At 43.7% G+C, this 23,276-nt stretch overlaps 1 protein-coding gene across 1 annotated transcript; it reads left to right on the top strand.

The window, feature by feature from the left end:
- Positions 1-433: 433 nt before the first annotated feature.
- LOC132814200 (perforin-1-like) lies at positions 434-21,612 on the top strand. The gene is made up of 2 exons (XM_060823415.1): positions 434-597; positions 19,642-21,612. The coding sequence occupies exon 2, from the start codon at positions 19,672-19,674 to the stop codon at positions 21,394-21,396; it is 1,725 nt and encodes a 574-aa protein (XP_060679398.1). The 5' UTR covers positions 434-597; positions 19,642-19,671; the 3' UTR covers positions 21,397-21,612.
- Positions 21,613-23,276: the final 1,664 nt, after the last annotated feature.

Raw genomic sequence — 23,276 nt, 5'->3', positions numbered from 1 at the left:
GATGGGGTAAAGTGGGAGTGATTGGGAACTGACCCATTTTGGAGTCTGTCATGTGGAAGGAGTCTGGCTTCATTTGGACAGTGTAGAGCGGAAGTAAACGGGAAGGGTTTTGGGGAACATTGGGATGGTGGAGAGTGGGAATGAATGGGAAGTGTTTTGGATCCATTGGGATCAGTTTTTTCACAACTGAGACAACAATCCTTCCCATCCTCACAACTCTAGTGAGCTCTTCCTTGGCTCCCCACACACCTCTGCCCCCTATTGTTAGCAGATGGCAGTACAATCCAGTGGGCACGGTTTGGGAGATGAAAGGCGCGAGGCGGCTAGATTAAATATCGCAGGAGGGTTGCACAAGCCTTGTGCTGGACAGTGTGCTGGGAGTCAGTGACACTCTGTCGTCTGGCAGACCTCATTCTGTTGAGAAGTGACACTTGCTGTCACACCAGACCAAAGTGAAAGCATGCCGGCATGTGGTTTAGGCTGGGGCCCAGTGGGCCGTGTCAGACAACATAAAACACAGGCCTCCCTGCCCTCCGCACTCTCTCAGACACGGCTGGTGTGAGGTCGGAGGGTATCAACAGGAAACACTGCACTGAGGTACGTGCAAACAGAGCACTGAACAAAGGGATACAAAACTGAGGGCAAAAGTACCAGCAGCTCAGGACAGGTTTCAAGTTACAGAGAGAGAAAGCTGAGTATTTGGGATGGTGCTAAACAGGAGCACAGATACCCAGGACTGTGTTACAGACTGGAATCGATTTTAGGGGTTTGCAATAGTTTATGCATATAAAACAACAAAAACCTCGGAGTGGGTTACAGATTGGTATCTAATCAAAATGTTCAGGATGATTTATATACAGAATAACAGAAACCTGACAGTGATGTACAGACTGGACTCTAATCGAGGCGTTTGGGGTGGTTTATACAGAGAATAACAGATTCCTGGGAGTGAGTTACAGAGTGGAATCTAATTGAGGGGTTCAGATGGTTTATATAAAGAATATGAGATACCTGGGAGTGAGGTGCAGACACAGAATATAATCAAGGGTTTTGGGGTGGTTTTTGAGTATAATAGGTTAGATGCAGACTATCCAGGTATGACTTACAGACTGGAATCCATTTGAGGTGTTCAGGGTCTTTTATATGTCGATGAACAAATAGTTAATTGAGTTACAGATTGGAATCTAATCAAGGGGTTCAGGGTGGTTTATAACAAAAATAACAGATATCTGAAAGTGAGTTACAGATGGAATTGGTTGAGGCGTTCAGAGTAGTTTAAACATGGAACAACAGATACTCGGGAATGATGTACAGATTCAAATCTAATCCAATGATTTGTGATGTTATATGTATATAGAATAACAGATACCCAGGAGTGAGTTAAAGACAGGAAACTAATCGAGGGGTTCGGGGTAGATGATATGCAGAAAAAGAGATTGGCAGGAGTGAGTTATGGACCAGAATATAGTCCAGGGGCTAGGGATGGTTTATATATAGAATAACAGATACCCGGGAGTGAGTTAAGGACAGGAATCTAATCGAGGGGTTCGGTGCTGTTTCGATATAGAATAACAGATAGACAGGGGTTAGTTACAGACTTGACTTCAATCGAGGTATTTAGTGAGGTTTAATAACAGAATAAGAGATATCTAGGAGTGGGTTACATCCTGCAATCGATTTGAATTGCTCAGGGTGGTTTTTATATGGAACAACAGATACAAAGGAATGAGTTGCAGACTTCAATTCAAGTTTTCAGGATAGTTTTTGGATGAACAGGTATCCAGAAGGGAGTTCAAGACTGGAATTTAATCGAGGGATTCAGGGGGGTATCTGTACAGAATAACATACCCAGGAGGGAGTTACAGACTGGAATCTAATCCAGGGATTTGTGGTGTTTTATATATGGAATAACATATACTCGAGAGTGAGTTACAGATTGGAATCTAATTGAGGAGTTTGGTTTGGTTTACATACAGGAAAACAGATAACCAGTGATATAGAATCTGGAAACTAATCGTGGGTTCCAGGGTAGTTTTAACATGGAATAACAGATATCTGGGAATGCTCCATAGACTGCAAATCAAACCTGAGATTTGTGCTCTATTATATCTTGTATAACAGATACCCGGGAGTGCGCGACAGATTGGAATCTAAATGAAGGGTTCAGGGTGGCTTATATATACAATAACAGTTACCCAGGAGTAAGTTACAGACTTCAATCCATTTCAAGTTTTCAGGATTTTTTTGGATGGAAGGAGAGGGAGCCAGAGCGAGTAACAGACTGGAATTCAATCGAGGTGTTCAGTGTAGATTATATATAGAAAAACAGATTGGCGGGAGTGGTTTATAGACTGGAATGTAATCGAGGGGTTTGGGGTGGTTTTGATATGGAATAACACATATACTGGGGTTAGTTACAGCCTTGACTTCAATTAAGTTGTTCAGTGAGGTTTAATAATAGAATAAGAGATATCCAGGAGTGGGTTACAGCCTGCAATCGATTTGAATTGCTCAGGGTGGGTTTTATACAGAACAGCATATACAAAGGAATGAGTAAAAGACTTCAATTCAATTCAAGTTTTTTTTGGGTGGAAGAACAGGTATACAGGTGTAAGTTACAGACTGGATTCTAATTGAGCCATTCAGGGGGGTTTCTGCACAGAATAATGTACCCGGGAGTGAGTTACAGACTGGAATCTAATCGAGGGGTTCGGGGTGGTTTATATACAGAATAACAGATACCTGGGAGGGAGTTACAGACTGGAATGTAATCGAGGGGTTCGGGGTGGTTTATAAACAGAATAACAGATATCCCGGGAGGGAGTTACAAACTGGAATCTAATCGAGGGGTTCGGGGTGGTTTATATACAGAATAACACATACCCGGGAGGGAGTTACAGACCGGAATGTAATCGAGGGGTTTGAGGTGTTTTATATACAGAATAGCAGATACCTGGGAGGGAGTTACAGACTGGAATCTAATCGAGGGGTTCGAGATGGTTTATATACAGAATAACAGATACCTGGGACGGAGTTACAGACTGGAATCTAATCGAGGGGTTCAGGGTGGTTTATATACAGAATAACATATACCCGGGAGGGAGTTACAGACTGGAATCTAATCGAGGGGTTCGGGGTGGGTTATATACAGAATAACAGATACCTGGGAGGGAGTTACAGACTGGAATCTAATCGAGGGGTTCAGGGTCGTTTATATACAGAATAACACATATCTGGGAGGGAGTTACGGACCGGAATGTAATCGAGGGTTCGGGGTGGTTTATATACAGAATAACAGATACCCGGGAGGGAGTTACAGACTGGAAGCTAATCGAGGGGTTCAGGGTGGTTTATATACAGAATTACAGCTCCCCGGGAGGGAGTTGCAGACTGGAATCTAATCGAGGGGTTCAGGGTGGTTTATATACAGAATAACCGATACCCGGGAGGGAGTTACAGACAGGAATCTATTCGAGGGGTTCGGGGTGGTTTATATACAGAATAACAGATACTAGGGAGGGAGTTACAGACAGGAATCTAATCGAGAGGTTCAGGGAGGTTTATATACAGAATATCAGATACCCGGGAGGGAGTTACAAACTGGAATCTAATCGAGAGGTTCAGGGAGGTTTATATACAGAATATCAGATATCCGGGAGGGGGTTACAGACTGGAATCTAATCAAGGGGTTCAGGGAGGTTTATATAGCGAATAACAGATACCCGGGAGGAAGTTGCAGACAGGAATCTAATCGAGGGTTTCGGGGGAGGGGGTGTTATATACAGAATAACAGCTCGCCGGAAGGGAGTTACAGATTGGAATCTAATTGAGTGTTCAGGATGGTTTATATACAGAATAACAGATACCCAGGAGGGAGTTACAGACTGGAATCTAATCGACGGCTGCAAGGGTTTTCTTTAAATGCAGATTAACACATACACAGGTTGGGTTACAGACTATAATCTAATCGAAGTGTTTAGTGCAGTTAATGGAAAGAATAACAGACAGCTGGGAATTAGTTACAGCCTGGAATCTATTCGAAGGATTCAGGGTGGTTTTTCCCGTAGAACAAGATATACCCAGGTGTGAGTTACAAACTGGAATGTAACTGAGAGGTCCAAGGTGTTAGAATAAGGGATATCCAGTTATGAGTTACAGACTGAAATCCATTCGAGGGGTTCAGGGTGGATTACGTACAGAATAACACATGTCTGGGAATGAATTAGTGACTGGAATCAAGTCCCGGGTTTCCAGGGGGAACTATAGAATAATGCGGAACTGGTACTGAGCTACAGACCAGACCATAATTGAGTGTTCGGGGTTGTAGATTCCTGGGAGTGAGGTGCAGACTGGAAGCTAATCGAGGGTTTAAAATGGTTTGTATAAAGTATATGAGATACCTGGGAGTGAGTTGCAGATGGAATTTAATTGAGGCTTTCAGGTAGATTAAACATGGAATAACAGACACCCGGAAGTGATTTACAGACTGGCATCTAATCCAGGGATTTGTGGTGTTTTATATATGGAATAACAGATTCCCAACTGTGAGTTACAGACTGGAATCTAATTGAGGAGTTTGGTTTGGTATATATACAGAAAAATAGATAACCAGTAGTAATTCAGGAAATGCAATCTCATCGAGGATTCCAGGGTAGTTTGAACATGGAATAACAGGTATTTGGGAATACTCCACAGACTGCAAATCAAACGAAGGATTTGAGCTCTGTTATATGTTGTATAACAGATACCCGAGAGTGGGTGACAGATTGGAATCTAATCGAGGGCTTCTGGGTGGTTTATATATCCAATAACAGTTACCCAGGAGTGAGTTACAGACTGGAATTTAATCGAGGGGCTCAGGTTAGTTTATGTACAGAATAACACGTATGTGGGAGTGTGTTAACCACTGGAATCGAGTCAAGAGTTTCTGGGGTTTTTAAAGTATCGTAATAATAGGGGGCTGTGAGTGAGTTACAGACTTGAAACCAGTCGAGGGGTTCAGGTTGGTTTATGTGGAGAATTACAGGTACCCGGGAGGGAGTTACAGACTGGAATCTATTCGAAGGGTTTAATGTGGTTTATAGAAAGAATAGCAGACAGCCAGGATTTAGTTCCAGCCTGGACTCGAATCGAAGGGCGCAGGGTGTTTATGTAGAGAACAACATATTCCCGGGCGTGGGTTACAGACGGGAATGTATTCCCGAAGAAACCAAGGTGGTTCCAAAATCACATAAGAGATATCCAGAACTTATGTACAGGCTTAAATCCTTTCGAGGTGTTCAGGGCGGTTTGTGTACAGAATAACACATATCTGGGAATGAATTCCTGACTGGAATCGAGTCACAGGCTGCCGGTGACTCTCTTAAATATTAAGAGAGTAACGGAAGCGAACTGCCGACCAGAATCTAATTAAGGGTTCAGGGTAGGAGTGTGGTAGAGCCTGGAATCTAATCGAGGGTTTCAGGTGCTTTATATAAAGTATATGAGACACCTGGGAGTGCTGTGCAGACCCAGAACACAATTGAAGTTTTGTGGTGGTTTATATGTAGAATAAGAGAGTGAGTTACAGACTGAAATATACAGTCGAGGTGTTCAGAGTCGTTTATTTATTGAATAAAAGATTGTTGAGAGTTAGTTACAGACTGGAATCTAATCAAGGGGGTCAGGGTAGCTTGTAGAGAATAAGATCTCTTTACAAATAAGAAATTTAAATGAGGCTTTCAGGGTAGTTTTAACATGAAATAACAGATACCTGGCAGTGAGCTACAGATTGGAATCTAACTGAGGAGTATGGTTTGGTTTATACACGGAATAACAAATAACCGGTAGTGATTTTGAACCATGAATGTAATCGAGGGATTGAAGGTAGTATACATATGTAAAATTACACATACCCAGAAGTGCCTTACAGACTGGAATCTAAGTGAGGGGTTCCAGGGTAATGTTAACTTGGAATAACAGATATCTGGGAATGCTTCACAGACTGGAAGTCAATCCAGGGATTTGTGTTGTATTACATATAGAATAACAAATACCTGGGAGGGAGTTACAAATTGAGATCTAATCGGGGGCTTCGGGGTGGTTTATATATAGAATAACAAATGCCCCGGAGTGATTTACAGATGTAAATCCAATTCCGGTTTTCAGGATGGTTTTTTGAATAGAAGAGCAGATTTCCAGGAGTGAGGTACAGACTGGAATTTAATCGAGGGGTTCAGGTTGGTTTAAACATAAAATCACACATACCTGGGAGGGATTTACAGACTAACCTAATTGAGGGATTCAGTGCAGTTTAAAAATGGAATAACACACATCTGGGAATGATTTGCGGAATGGAATCTAATCCAGGGGTTTGTGGTGTTTTATATATGAAATAACAGATATTTTGGAGTGATTTACAGACTGGAATCTAATCGAGGGTAGTTTATGAATGGAATAACAGGTTCCTGGTACTGAGTTACAGCCTGGAATCGAATCGAAGGTTTTAGTGTGGCTTATGGAAAGAATAATAGACAGACAGTACTTAGTTACAGCCTGGAATCGAATCGAAGGATTCAGGGTGGTTTATCTATTGAACAATATATACCCGGATGTGTATTTCAGACTGAAATGTAATCACGGGGTCAAATGTAGCTTTGGTATCTAATAAGATGTGTCCAGAATTGAGTTACAGACTGAAATCCATTCGAGATTTTCAGGATGTGTTAGGTACAGAATAACACATATGTGGGTACGACGTACTGACTGGAATTGAGTTCGGTGCTTCCGGAGCAGTTGAAATGTAGAGAATAATAGGGAACTGGGAGTGAGCTACAGACCGGAATGTAATTGAGGGTTCGAGGTGGTATTTCCTGAGTGTGTGGTACAGACTGGTGTCCAATGGAGAGGTTCAGATGATTTATTTAAAGACTATGAGATACCTGGGAGTGATGTGCAGACCTGGAATACAATCGATGGTGTTATGGTGGTTTATATGCAGAATGAGAGATACCCATGAGTGAGTTACAGACTGGAATCCAGTCAAGATGTTCAGGGTCGTTTATTCACAGTATAATAGGAAGCTGAGAGTTAGTTACAGCCTGGATTCTCATTAAGGGGTTCAGAGTGATTGAGGGAGAAAATAACAGATACCCAGTATTGATTTGCAGAGTGGAATTTAATCCAGGGATTTGAGGTGTTTTGTTTATAGAATTACAGATACCCGGGAGTGAGTTTTATACCAGTTGCGAATTGAGGGATTTGGGTTGGATCATATGCAGAATAACCAATAACCAGTAGTGATTCATAAACTGGAATCTAATCGAAAGGTTCAAGGTACATATACATAGATATAAAATTACGCACAACCAGGAATGCCTTCTATACTGGAATCTCATAGAGGGGTTCAGGGCAGTTTTGACATGAAATAACAGGCATCGAGGATTGCTTCACAGCCTGGAAATCAGTCCAGGGATTTGTGCAGTATTATGCCTCTAAAAAAAGATACCTAGGATTGAGTTACAGACTGGAATCTAATCGAGGGAATTGGGGTGGTTTAGATATAGAATAACAGTCGGCCAGGAGTGAGTTACAGACGTCAATCCAATTCAAGTTTTCAGGATTTTGTTTTTGGAGGGAAGAACAGGTATCGAGTTACAGACTGGAATTTAATCGAGGGGTTCAGGTTGGTGTTTGTACAGAATAACATAAATGTGGGAGTGTGTTACCCAGTGGAATCGATCAATAGTTTCAGGGTGGTTTATGTGTCGAACAATAAGGGTCTGGGAGTGGGTTACAGACTGGTATCAGATCGAGGGTTTCAGTGTGGTTGTAACATAAAATCACACGTACCTGGGAGTGATTTACAGACTAATCCAAATGAGGAATTCAGGGCAGTTGAAAAAAAAACTAATAACAGATATCTGGGAATGATTTACAGAGCGGAATCTAATCCAGGGGTTTGTGGTGTTTATATATAGAATAACAGACACCTTGGAGTGAGTTACAGACTGAAATCGAATTCAAAGTATTAGTGTGATCTATGTACAGAATAGCAGTTAGCCAGGATTTAGTTACAGCCTGGAATTGAATAGAGGGTTTCAGGGTGTGTTTATGTACCTGAGAGTGAGTTACAAACTGGAATCTAATTGAAGGCTTCAGAGTGGTTCATGTCCAGAATAACAGAACACCAGGATTTATTTACAACCTGGAATCGAACCGAAGAATTCAGGGTGGATTATGTATGGAATAAAAGATGCCTGGGAGACAGTTGCAGACTTAACTCTAGTCGAGGTGTACAGCATGGTTTATGTGTAGAACAACACGTGAAAGGGCATGAGTTACAGACAGAAATTTAATCCAGACTTTCGTGGTGTTTGATATATAGAGAAAACACATACCTGAGAGGAAATTACAAACTGGAATTTAATTCAGGGATGCAAAATGATTTATACAAGGAATAACAGGTACTCAGTAATGAGTTACAGAATGGAATTACTTGAAAAATTCAAAATGGAATAACAGATACCAGGGAGTGATTAACAGACTGGAGTCTAATCCAAGGATTTATGATGATTTCTGTATTCAACAAAGTATACCTCGGAGTGAGTTATAGACTGGAATACAATGAAGGTTATGGAATAAATTATATTTCTGATAAGAGAGAAATGCTATTGAGTTACAGTTTGGAATCTAATGGAGGATTTCAGGGGAATATTATACAGAGAGTAATGGATAAAAAGGAGTGAGTTACAGACAGGAATTTAATTTAGCATTTCATGATGATATGAATATAGAATAACAGATACCCAGGAGTGACGTAGAGTCAAGCGGTTCGGGGTGGTTTATATACAGAATAACAGATACCTGGGAGGGAGTTACAGACTGGAATCTAATCGAGGGGTTCAGGGTGGTTTATATACAGAATAACAGCTAACTGGGACGGAGTTACAGACTGGAATCTAACGAAGGGTTCAGGGTGGTTTATATACAGAATAACAGATACCTGGGAGGGAGTTACAGACTGGAATCTAATTGAGGAGTTCAGGGTTATTTATATACAGAATAACAGATACCCGGGAGGGAGTTACAGACTGGAATCTAATTGAGGAGTTCAGGGTTATTTATATACAGAATAACAGATACCCGGGAGGGAGTTACAGACTGGAATCTAATTGAGGGTTTCAGGGTGGTTTATATACAGAATAACAGATAAACGGGAGGGGGGTTACAGACAGGAATGTAATTGAGGGGTTCAGTGTGGTTTATATACAGAATAACAGATACCCAGGAGGGAGTTACAGACTGGAATCTAATCGAGGGGTTCGAGGTGGTTTATATACAGACAAACAGATATCCAGGAGTGCGGTATAGAATGGAATGTAATCGAGGCTATTGGGATGGTTTACATTCAGAATAACAGCCACCCGGGAAATAAGTTATAGATTGGAATCTCATCGAAGGGTTTATATGCAGACCAACAGATTCCTGGGAAGGGGATGCTGTCTGGAATGTAATCGATGTGTTCAAGATGGTTTGTATTTAGGATAACACGTACCTTTTGTGTGTTACAAACTGGAATCTAATCGAGGAGTTCAGGGTGGTTTATATACAGAATAACAGATCCCTGGGAGGGAGTTACAGACTGGAATCTAATCGAGGGGTTCAGGGTGGTTTATATACAGAATAACAGATCCCTGGGAGGGAGTTACAGACTGGAATCTAATCGAGGGGTTCGGGGTGGTTTATATACAGAATAACAGATACCCGGGAGGGAGTTACAGACTGGAATCTAATCGAGGGGTTCAGGGTGGTTTATATCCAGAATAACAGATACCCAGGAGGGAGTTACAGACTGGAATCTAATCGAGGGGTTCAGGGTGGTTATATACAGAATAACAGATACCTGGGAGGGAGTTACAGACTGGAATCTAATCGAAGGATTCGCGGTGGTTTATATAGAGAATAACAGCTCCCCGGGAGGGAGTTACAGACTGGAATCTAATCGAGGGGTTCAGGAAGATTTATATCCACAGTAACAGTTCCCCGGGAGGGAGTTACACATTGGAATCTAATCGAGGGTTTCAGGGTGGTTTATACATAGAATAACAGATACCCAGGGGGGGAATTACAGACTGGAATCTAATTGAGGAGTTCAGGGTGGTTTATACACAGTATAGCACAGACCCGGGAGGAAGCTACTGACTGGAATCTAATCGAGGGGTTCGGTGTGGTTTACATACAGAATAACAGATACCCGGGAGGGAGTTACAGACTGGAATCTAATCGAGGGGTTCGGGGTGGTTTATATACAGAAGAACAGATCCCCGGGAGGGAGTGACAGACTGGAATCTAATCGAGGAGAATGTGATGGTTTCCATCTAAGGAACAGGTTCACGGAAGAGAGTTACAGACTGGAAATTGATTGAGGCGTTTGTTGCAATTTAAACATAGAATAACAGACATCTAGAAATAAGTTACAGGCTGGAATCTAATCCAGCCGTTTGGGGTGCTTTATGTGTGGAATCAAAGATCCCCAGGAACGAGGTGCAGACAGTAATCAAATCGAGGCGTTTGGGCGGTTAAGACATTAAATAACACATACGTGGGAGTGAGTTACTGACTGGAATCTAATGTAGGTGTTTATGGTGTTTTATGTACAGAATATCAGATATCCAGGAGTGAGTTACAGGCACATATCTAATGTTGGTGTTTAGGGTGCTGTTTGTCTAGAATATGGGTTATCCAGGAATGTGTTCCAGGCTGGAATCTGATCGAGGGGTTCAGGGTGTTTGCAATACAGATTAAGAGATATCCAGATCGGAATCCATTTGAAGTGTCCAGGGTGGTTTATGTACAGAATAACACATATCTGGGAGTGAGATACTGCCTGGTAACAAGTGAAGGCTTACAGGATAGTTTATACATGGAATAATAGATGCACAGGGATGAGGGACAGACTAGAATCTAGTCGAGGGATTCAGATGGTTTCTCTATAAAATATGAGATACCTGGGAGTGAGGTAGAGACTGGCATATAATCGAAGGTTTTTTTGGTGGCTTATGTGTTGAACAATAGATAACCAGGGGAGAGTAACAGTCTGGAATCTGGTCGAGGTGTTCAGGGTCAAATATGTATCGAATAACAGGTTTCTAAGAGTGAGTTACAGACTGAACTCTAATTGAGGGATTCATGGTGGTCTATATTAAGAACGAGTTGCAGACTGGAATATAATTCAGGCGTTGATTCTGATTTAAGCAATTGGATATGAGATACTTGGGAGTTATTTTCAGAAAGGAATCTAATCCTGGGATGAATGATGATTTTTGTATCGAATAACAGATACCTGGGATGGAGATACAGAACGGATTAAATTTGAAGTATTCAGTTTGGTTTTATATATACAATAACAGATCCCAGGTATGAATTACCCCCTGAAATCCACAAGGGGTTCAGGGCGGTTTGTATTCGAATAACAGGGAGGTCGGAGTGCGTTCCAGACTGGAATCTAATCGAGAGGTTTGGAGTGGTTATCATAGATAACAACTGATACCCGGGAGGGAGTTACAAACCGGAGTATAAGTGAGGGTTTTGGGGTGGTTTATATGCAGAACAATAAGTATCTGGGAGTGAGGTATTGACTGGGATTGAATTGAGGTTTTTGTGTAGAATAACACGGATCTGTGTGTGAGTTCCAGGCTGGAATCAACTCAACGGGATCAGGGTGGTTTAAATATAAAATCTCACATACCTGGGAGTGAGTTTCAGCCTGGAATATAATTGAGGGGTTCAGGGTAGTTTAACATGGAATAACAGTTAGCTGGGAATGACTTACAGCTCGACTCTAATCCAGGGGATTATGGTATTTTATGCATGCAATAACAGATACCTGGGAGTGAGGTTGAGATTGGAATCTAATCGAGGGGTTCGGGGTGATTTATATATAGAATAACACACAGACAGGAGTGAGTTACAGTCTGGAATCTGTCCGAGGCGTTCAGGATGGTTAATAGACAGAATAGCACATACCTGAGACAGAGAATGGACTGGAATCTTATCTACTTTAAATATACAATAACAAATACCTGAGAGCCGGTTACAAACTTGAATCTAATCGAGGGGTGCAAGGTGATTTATATACAAAATAACTGATAACCGGGAGAGGGTTACAAACTGGAAACAAATCGACAGGTTTGTGGCGGTTTATATACAGAATAACAGATGCCCGGAGTGCATTAATGACTGCAATCTCATCGAGAAGTCCCAGGTGATTTATATATAGAACAAAGATACCCAGGAGGGAGTTACAAGCTGGGGATCTAATCGAAGGAATTTTATACAGACAAACAGATATCCAGGAGTGCAGTATAGAATGGAATATAATCGAGGCTATTGGGGTGGTTTACATTCAGAATAACAGCCACCCGGGAAATAAGTTACAGATTGGAGTCTCATCGATGGGTTTATATGCAGACTGACAGATTCCTGGGAAGGGGATGCTGTCTGGAATGTAATCGATGTGTTCAAGATGGTTTGTATTTAGAATAACACGTACCTTTTGTGTGTTACAGACTGGAATCTAATCGAGGGGTTTGGGGTGGTTTATATACAGAATAACAGATCCCCAGGAGGGAGTTACAGACTGGAACCTAATCGAGGGGTTCGGGGTGGTTTATATACAGAATAACAGATCCCCAGGAGGGAGTTACAGACTGGAACCTAATCGAGGGGTTCGGGGTGGTTTATATACAGAATAACAGATACCTGGATGTGCGTTTTAGACTGGAATCAAATCGAGGGGTTCAGGTGGTTTATATACAGAATAACAGATACCTGGATGTGCTTTATAGATGGAATCGAATCGAGGGGTTCAGGTGGTTTGCATACAAATTCACATTTATTTGGGACGGAGTCACAGATGGCAATCGATTTGAGCAGGTCAAGATCCTCTATACAGAGAATATCAGCTATGCAGGATTAACTTTCAGACTGGAATTTCACTGAGGTCCTCCAGATGATTAAAAAATTGAGTAACATATACCTGGGAGGTTTTTTTTCCAGAATGAAATCTAATGGTGGGATTTAGGTTGACTTCGTTATCGAATAACAGATACTTGGAATAGTCTAGGCGTTCGGTGTAACGAATAACAGTTACCCAGGAGTGAGTTAAAGATGGTTATCTAATTGAGGGGTTCAGCATGATATTTAAATGGAATCACGTGGGAGTGAGGTACAGACTAGAATGCAATCGAGGGATTCAGGGTGGTTTCATTGTAGAATAACAGATACCTGGGAGTGTGTCATAAACTGGAATCTAATTGAGGGGTTCAGCATGGTTCATACATAGAATAACAGATACCTGGGAGTGAGTTCCAGACTGGAAACTAATCGAGGGGTTCAGGGTGGTTTGTATACAGAATAACAGATACCCAGCACCGAGTTACTGACTGGAATCTAATCGTGGAGTTCAGGGTGGCTTATACACAGAATAACAGATACCCGGGAGGGAGTTACAGACTGGAATCTAATCGAGGAGTTCAGGGTGGTTTATATACAGAATAATAGATACCCGGGAGGGAGTTACAGACTGGAATCTAATCGAGGAGTTCAGGGTGGTTTATATACAGAATAACAGCTCCCCGGGAGGGAGTTACAGACTGGAATCTAATCGATGGGTTCGGGGTGGTTTATATACAGAATAACAGATACCCAGGAGGGAGTTACAGACTGGAATCAATCGAGGGGTTCGGGGTGGTTTTTATTTAGAATTACAGATACCCGGGAGGGAGTTACAGACTGGAATCTAATCGAAGGGTTCAGGGTGGTTTATATACAGAATAACAGATACCCGGAATTGGTAACATATTGAGCCACCAATTGACTGGTTCAGGCTTGTTTACACACAGAATAACTGAGACCAAGGAATGAGTTCCAAAACTTGGATCCAATCAAAGTGGTCAGGTTTGCTCATATATAGAATAACCGATACCTGGGTGGGAGTTAAAGACTGAAGTCCAATCGAGGAGTTTGGGGTATTTCATATATGAAGTAACACAGACCTGGGAGTGAATTACGAACTGGAATCTTACTGAGGCTTTCAAGATGATATCTTACAGAATTACAGATACCCAGGAAGGTGTTGCAGACTGGAAACTAATTGACGTATTCACAATGGGATAACAGATGCCGGGGAGATTTTATTTTAATGCTTGGAATCTAATTCTGGGATTTATGATGATTTAATTATCTAATAATAGTTACCTGGGAGTGAGATACAGACTGGGATGCAAATGAGGGGTCTTGTGGTGGTTTTCAATCGGAATAAGAGCTCCCTGGGAGTGCTGTACAGACTGGAATCTCATTTGGGGATTTGGTATGGTTTATATATCGAGTAACGGGTACCTGGGAGTGAGTTACAGACTGGAATCTAATTGAGGTGTTCGGTGTAGTTCCAGTGTATCATGAGATAATGGAGACCTGGGAACGACTTATAGACTGGAATCTGACTCAGGGGTTTGGGGTGTTTTAGCTATAGAATGACAGATATCCGGGACTAAGTCACAGATTGAAAGCTAATCGAGGGTTTCAGTGTGGTTTATATACTGAATAGCAGATACCTAGTTTTTAGTTACAGTTTGGAATCTTATTGGGTGAGTCAGGGTGGTTTCCACATGGAATAACAGATAGGCGGGACTGAGTGAAGCAACTAGAATATGTTCGTGGTGTTCAGGGTGGTTGATATACAGAATAACAGATGTCTGAGAAAGAGCCAGAGACTGGAATCTAATCGAGGGGTAGAAGGTGTTTGATATATAAAATAACAGACTGATTTACAGACTGGAATCTAATTTTGAGAGATTTGGAGCAGTTTGTAAATCAATAGCAGATACCTGGGTTGGGGCGGGTGGGGGGTTAGTGTTAAGTTACAGACTGTTATCTATTCAAGGTTTTCAAGGTGGTTTATGTACGGATTCTTGGGAATGAGGTACCGACTGGAACCTAATTGAGGTTATCAGGGTGGGTTACATGTAGAATAATAGATAACCCAGCAGTGAGTTACTGACTTGAATCTCATCGAGGGTGTTATATGTACAAAATAATGGGGACCCAGGATTGAGCTACAGATTGGAATCTAGTCGAGGATTTCAGAGTGCTTTATGCACAGAATAACACACATCTGGGAGTGAGGTACCCACTGGAATCAAGTCAAGGGGTTCAGGGTGGCTTACAACAGGGAGTGAAGTACAGTCTAGACTCTATTCGAAGGCTAGTACAATTTTTAGACAGAATAACAGATATGTGGCAGTGAGTAACAGATTGGAATCTATTCAAGAAGTTCAGCGTGGTTTATATATAGAATAACACATAATCAGATGTGCGTTACAGACTGGAATCCAGTTGAGACGTACCGGATGGTATACATAGAGAATAACAGGTATTGAATCTAATCGAGGGGTGTAGGATGATTTATACACAGAATAACAGATTGGAATAGACTGGAATCTAATGAAGTGTTTCAGGATCGTTTATGAACAGAATACCAGACACCCGGAAATGAGTTACAAAAAGTAATCTAATTGAGGGATACGGGGTGGTTTATATGTAGAATAACAGTTACCCTGGAGTAAGTTGCAGAACAGAATCTAACCGAGGTGTTCCGGGTGGTTTATATATAGAATAATAAATACCCGGGAGTGAGCTACAGACTGGATTGTAATCTAGATGTTCCACACAGAATAACAGACAGCCGAGATTGCGTTACAGACTGGAATCTATTCGAATAACAGATGCGCAGGAGGGTGTTACAGACTGGCATCTAATTGATGCGTTCAGGACGGTTCACGTGTAGGTATTTGAGAGTGAGCTGCCAACTGGAATCCAGTGGCGCGGTTCAGGTTTGTTTCTGTATAGAATAACAGATACCCAGGAGTGAGTACAGACTAGAATCTACTCGGCTGTTCAGATGGTTTACGCAAAAAATAACAGGTACCCCAGACTAGAATCTCATCGAATGTTTCGGGATGGTGTCTGTTTTGAATAATAGATATCTGGGTGTGAGTTACAGACTTGAATCTAATCTGTGTGTTCAGGGTGGTTTATTGAGGTGTTCAGTGTACGTGAACATGGAATAACAGATATCTGGGAATGATTTTCAAATTTCCAAGGATTTGTGATGTTTTGTACACGTATAGAATAACCCATAATTGGGAATGTGGTACAGACTGGAATCTATTTGAGGAGTGTGGAGTGATTTATGTCGAATATATTAGATACCTTCGAGTGGGTTACAGACTGGAATGTAATCAGAGGGCTCAGTTACATGGAATTACAGCTTCCAAGAATTTAGTTACAGGCTGGAATCTCATCGAGGACAGCAAGGTGATTTGTACATAGAATAACAGAAGTGTTTTGTAGACTGGAATCTTATCGATGTGTTTGGGTGGTTTATATATGAAATAACAGATACCCAGGAGAGAGTTACAGACTGGAATCAAGTCGAGGTGTACAGGGTGGTTCATATGTAAAATATCAGATACCTTAGTATGAGTTACTGACTGGAACCTAACCTAGAAGTTCAGGATGGTTTATACAGGGAATAACAGTCAAATGGGAGAGGGTTACAGAGTGAATGTAATCAAGTGTATCAGCATTGTTTCGAGAGAGAATAACAGATAGCTGGGAATTGAGTTACAGTTCTGAATCCAATCGAGGGGTTTAAGGTGGTTAGGAGAGAGAAAAGCGGATATTTGGGAGTGAGTTACAAACTGAAATCGGATTGAGGTGTTCAGGGTAGTCGACATAAGGAATAACAGATCCCCAGGATTGAGGTGCAGACTGGAATCAAATGAAGGGTTGCAGGATCGTTTATAAAGAGAATGCCAGATACCCTGAAGTGAGTTACATAACAGAGTTATTGGAGGCGTTCAGGGTGTTTTCTAAGCAGAGTAACAGGTAACCCACACTAAGTTACAGACTCGAATCCAATTGAGGTGTTTAAGATGGTTTCTGGAAACTATTCGAGGTACTCAATGTGGTTTATATGTAGAATACCAGATACACTGGAGTGAGATACATATTGGAAATTAATCCTGTGAAGTGTAATAATTTAGGAATCTAGACGAGGGGCTCAATTTGTTTTATGAATAGAATAACAGATACCTGGAATGAGTGGAATTTAATTTATACTCTCGGGGTCGTTTAAACTTGGAATAACAAATTCATGGGAATACGCTACAGGGTGGAATCTAATCCAGGAGTCTGTAGTGTTCTATATATGGGTACCCAGGAGTGAGTTACAGACTGGAATCAAATCGAGGGATTCTGTGTGCCTTATACTGAGGAGAACAGATACCGGGGAGTGAGTTACAGCCTGGCATCAATTGCAGGGTTTCGCATTTTTTTATGTACATAATAACAGATGACCAACAATGAGTTACAGGCTGGAAGCTAATCGAGATGTACAGGCCTGGTATTTAAATCGAGAATCACTGGTGTCCAGAAGTGAATTACAGACTGGAATCTGATTGTGGTTTGCAGGGTGGTTTATGTACAGAATAACAGATGTCTGGGAGTGAGTTACCCAATGGAATCTTGTCAAGAGGTTCAGGGTGGTTTGTACACAGAATAACAGGTACCCAGGACAGTGTTGCAGACTGGAATCTAATCATGCGTGGGTTACGCTTCGGCGGGTCGGTATGGACTTGTTGGGCCGAAGGGCCTGTTTCCACACTGTAAGTAATCTAATCTAAAAAAAACTTTCAGATCTAGTGCGCAGGTCTTCACCAACAGTTTAAAAGAATATTCTGCTGTGAAGTCTTACAAATCCGTCAAATTAAGCAAATTAAAAACCCATTGAAGAAACTCACTATCATTCATCATGGCAAGCACACACACATTTTCAATCCCCATTTCGGGTCAGAGAATGCACTTTTACAGCTCATAAAATGGCATAATAAGCAAATGTCATAATTACTAGTTACCTAAGATAGCAAAGAAGACTTTCAATCACACAGAACATGGCATAATACCTCTCTCGGCTCATGAATATGTGAAATTAAGTGAACAGTTGGTGAATCTATCAAATTAAGAAGACAGATGCCCATCACCCACTTAAGAGATCAAACTTCTTGAACAGTTCATAAATCTGTCAAGCTGAGCAAGGGGAAAGTCAAAACTCACTCGAGATTGGAGACTGATTTCAAGTTCTTGTAAATCTGTTGAATTTCACAAGCAGAAATTTACTGCCCACTAAAACTAGCACACAGATCTTGAAATCTCAAAATTTGCCAAATTGAGCAACCAGGATTTCAACAGCCGTTTATGATTCCACCCCCTCTTTTAATAGCTCTGGCATAGGTGAAATGAAGTGGCCAGTCGCTTGTAAGATGGCATTCTAGTCGTATCAATTTACCCACGTTTCAGATTTAGCAAAAAAAAATGACTGACACACTTAAAATGCCATATTTATTGACAGCTCATAGGTCTATAACATTAAGTAAATATGTACATCAAATTCCATTTAAGAAGCATGCAATTACTCACTTTGGTAAGAGTAACAAGAAGATGGAGTACTGGGTTAATGGTTGGATACTCGGTAGTGTGGATGAGCAGAGGGATCTTGGTGTCCATGTACACAGATCTCTGAAAGTTGCCACCCAGGTATATAGTGCTGTGAGGAAGGCATATGGCGTACTGGCTTTTTTTGGTACAGGAATTGAGTTCCGGAGTCCTGAGGTCATGTTGCAGTTGTATAAGACTCTGGTGCGGACGCATCTGGAGTATTGTGTGCTAGGTCGCCATACTGTAGGAAGGATGTGGAGGCACTGGAACGGGTGCAGAGGAGGTTTACCAGGATGTTGCCTGGTATGGTAGGAAGATCGTATGAGGAAAGGCTGAGGCACTTGGGGCTGTTTTCATTGGAGAAGAGAAGGTTTAGGGGTGACTTGATAGAGGTGTACAAGATGGTTAGGGGTTTAGATAGGGTTGACCATGAGAACCTTTTTCCACGTATGGAGTCAGCTATTACGAGGGGGCATAGCTTTAAATTAAGGGGTGCTAGGTATAGGGCAGATGTTAGGGGTAGATTCTTTACTCAGCGAGTCGTGAGTTCATGGAATGCCCTGCCAGTAGCAGTGGTGGACTCAGCCTCTTTATGGACATTTAAACGGGCATTGGATAGGCATATGGAGGATAGTGGGCTAGTGGAGGTTAGGTGGGCTTGGGTTGGCGCAACATCGAGGGCCGAAGGGCCTGTACTGCGCTGTATTTTTCTATGTTCTATGTTCTAGCTCACACATCCATCATGTTTAGGATCTATGCTCACACTGCATTGAAGTCAGGATAATGCACTTAATAGGTCATCAGTCTGGCAGATGTATCATTCGTCACACACTTAATAGAGAAAAAAAAATCTCTTAACAGTTCATACATATGCCAAATTAAGCCAGCAGAACTTCGACAGCCATATCCCACCTGTCTCAATAGCCTCTTAAACATGACAAATAAAGAAAACAGATTTTCCAAATTTACGTACGACAGCATTTTACAACACTTAATATTGGCTCACAAATGTGTCACGTTAACAAACAGATCTTCAACAACCACTGAAGGAATCATGCTGCTCATAAATCTGTCAAATTAAGATGTTCACTGTTCCTCTTGTAGATTTGCTGTTGGACCCACCAGCGGAGCGAAATGCGACATTGGAATTCACAACTGGGCACCCTTCTCTTTCTCTGCCTGTTCTTCCGGGGTGCCCTGAGCGCCTGCACCATCAGTATCACCGAGGAGTGCCGCAACGCCGGTTTTGTGCCGGGGGCGCAGGTGGCGGGGCAGGGCTACGACGTGGTGACCCTGCAGCCCAAGGGGGCCTTCGTCATCGACGTGAACACCTGGCGCACGGCCAACGGGAGCTGCACCCTCTGCGACAACGACCTGCTCAGCGACGTGCGCCAGCGGCTGCCCGTCTCGCTGGTGGACTGGCGCACCCTGAGTTCCTGCCGGCGCTCGGTCTCCAGCCGGCTTTACCGATCGGCCGCCAAGTTGGCAGAGTCCACCAGCTCCTCCATCACCAACGACTGGCACGCGGACCTCTCTGTGCGCACGCCCGACGTCAGTGCCAAAGTGGTGCTGGCTGGATCCCATTCCAAGATGGTGGAATTTGGCACCAGCCGCTCCCAGAGCGATCACTACAGTTTCGCCAGTCACCAGTTCCAATGCCTCTACTACCAGTATCGGGTGAAGGAAAAACCGCTCCTGTCTCCCGATTTCCAACACTCTATCTCCAAGCTCCCAATCAGCTCTGTTGGTCACGACAAGGCCCACTATCAGAAGCTGGTGGCGACCTACGGTACCCACTACCTCAAGTCAGTGGAGCTGGGCGGGCGCTACAAGGACGTGACGGCTATTCGGACGTGTGAGGCAGCATCTGAGGGCTACACCGCCGAGGAGGTGAAGGACTGCCTGTCGGTGGAGGCCAGTGTCACGGTGGGCCTGACCACCACGGTTTCACCGGGCTACAAGCGATGCCAGGAGAAGGCACGGTCCATGAAACACCACGACAACTTCCACGAGGCCTTCAGCGACCGGGAGACAGAGGTGATGGGGGGCCGGGCCCGGCAAGGGGCGGACCTCTTGTTCTCCGGGAACGGCATGGCCTTCGCCCGCTGGACGGACAGCTTGCTCGCCTCCCCGGGCCTTGTGCGCTACGCCCTGGCGCCGCTCCACCACCTGCTGCCCACTGGCGACCTCAGGCAGAAGAACCTCCGGCGCTACATCAGCGAATACATTATGGACAACGCCCTCTCCCAGAAATGCGGGGCAGACCACCAGTGCCCTCACGGGTCCTACCGTGACCCGCGCCAATCCTGCTCCTGCCTGTGCCGCGAGGACAGCCGTGTGGACCGGAACTGCTGCTCCAAGGAGAAGGGGCTGGGCCACCTAGTGGTCAACATCCGGGAGGGCCGCGACCTCTGGGGGGACGTTTTCTCAGCCACCGATGGCTACGTGGTGGTCAGGTACGGCCAGGCGCAGGCCAGGACCAAAGTGATCACAAACAACAACAACCCCAGATGGAACACCAAGCTGGACCTTGGCCAGGTCAAGGCCGAGAGCGGGCACAAGCTGACGATCGAGGTCTGGGACCAGAACGCCATCAAAAGCAATGACCTCCTGGGCAAGTGCCAGGTCAGACTGACCTCCGGCACCCACAGCGAGGCCTGTTACCTCAAGTACGGCAAGGTGACCTACGCCTACACTTTCACCTGCGGCCCCCACCTGGGCGGTGCCACCTGCCAGGATTACACGCCCGGTCCTGGCAGTGTGCCCTTCACCTCTGCCCTGGGTGGGACCAACCGCACCCTCCTTCTCAACACACGCGTCCGTAACACCCGCTCCAAATCGCCATTCCCCGTGATCTAATTCCCCTGACCTTTACCTCTGACAGTGTCTTTGCCGGACTGTATCCCGGCTATTACACTTGCAGCATTGTAAGCCCTGTACAACGTGGGAAGCTCTATGCTATTACACCGAAACGCTTTGAAGGCTTTTTTTCCAAACGTGCAAGCAGCTCAGTGCACAAGAAGATGCATTTGTATAATCTTACACATTCTCAATAAATCTAACTCTGTGCATTTAGCCTGTTCCATGTGATCTGTCTGCACGGGCACACTCGGTCAGCGAGCTTGTGGAGTGTTGCGGGGCTCTACCATAACGGGCATTGGGGGTAGGGGTAAAAGCAAAAGGTGTCCTGGCACAATTACACTTAAAACAAAAGGCGACTGCAAGACATTGGTTACAACGGAGGAATTTGAGCACAGGACGAATTAAGCTGTGATATATTGGTGCAGCGGCTGGCCAAGGATCAACTTAACTTCCTCACGAACATAGTAATATCTAGGAAAAAGATACATTGGGGAAAATGGGCAGATGCTTGCATGCATAGTGATTGTATAGAGTGGGAGTGAAAGGGAAGGTGTTTCAGTGCATTACATTAACAAAGAGCAGGAGTGAGCCGGGAGGGGATTTGCTCCCTTGACTTTGTGTGGGATGGGGGTGAACGTGAAGGGAGATGGGTCCATTTGGAATCGGTAGACTGGGGTTGGAAGGGGAGTGGCTTCAGACCATGAGGTTTGAGAAGTGTGGGAGTATTCTGGAAGGAGTTGGAATCCGTTGGGATTAGTGCAGCGTAGGTGTGAATGGGAAGGGGTTTGAATTCGTTGGGATTGTGTAGACCAACAGCAAAGAGGAAGGGGGATTGGGTCTATTGGGATCGTGTAGAATAAGAATGCACGGGAAGGAGTTTGGGTTAATTGCGATGATGTAGAATTGGAGTGAGCAGGAAGTGGTTTGGGTCCATTGGAATTACGTAGAATTGGAATGAATCAGGAATGGGTTTGGGTCGATTGGGATTGTGCAGAGTGAATGAGAACGGGAAAAGAACAACAGCCAAGGTTGCTGGAATAGCTCAGCAGATCTGGCAGCACATGTAAGAAGACATCAGAGTTCACACTTTGGGTCCAGCGATCCTTCCTCAGAACTGGAAGTCGTTTGTGTCCATTGGGTAGGAGTGAACGGGAAGGGGTTTTGGTCAGACGGGATTGTATAAAGTGGGTGTGAGTGGGAAGTGTTTCGGCTCCTTGGTGATTGTGTCGACTGGGCGTGAATTGAAAGGGGATTGGGTGCATTGGTGTTGTGCAGGATGGGAGAGACTTGGAGCGTAACCTGCTCTACTTTGGCTTGTGGGACGAAACTGGAGCGCCCGGAGGAAACCCACACCGACACGGAGAGAATGTGCAATCTCCATACAGACAGTGGCCCAAGACTGGAACCGAACCTGGGTTCCTGTTGCTGTGAGGCAGCCGTGCTAACCACTGAGTCTACGTCGTGTAGAAAGGCCCCATTTCGCTGTACTTGGTCCATACCCTTCTCAACCTTTCCTGGCCTTTTATTTGTCCAAATGCCTTTCAACTAGTATTGATGAACCCACCTCAACCACTTCCGCTAGCAGCACCTATGTTAAACAAAAATGCCCCTCGGGCTCCCTTTTACTCCTCCCTCTCTAACTTTAAACTGATGCCCACACGTCCTCGAATCCCCAACCCCCCGGGGGAAAAGACGGAGTACATTCACCCTACCCATACCTCTCATGATACTATATACTTCGATAAGATTCCCGCTTAGTGTCTTGTGCTCTAAAGAACAAATAAAGTCCTAGCTGGCCCACCCTCTCTCGATAAAAGTCCTGGCAACATCCTTGTAAATTTCTTCGGCATTCTTTCCAGTTTAATAAGACCCCTCCT

Source organism: Hemiscyllium ocellatum, unplaced genomic scaffold, assembly GCF_020745735.1.
Source record: "Hemiscyllium ocellatum isolate sHemOce1 unplaced genomic scaffold, sHemOce1.pat.X.cur. scaffold_734_pat_ctg1, whole genome shotgun sequence".
Classification (NCBI taxonomy): Eukaryota; Metazoa; Chordata; class Chondrichthyes; order Orectolobiformes; family Hemiscylliidae; genus Hemiscyllium; species Hemiscyllium ocellatum.
Note: the sequence above shows the minus strand (reverse complement) of the source record. Positions and strands in the feature narration are given on the sequence as shown.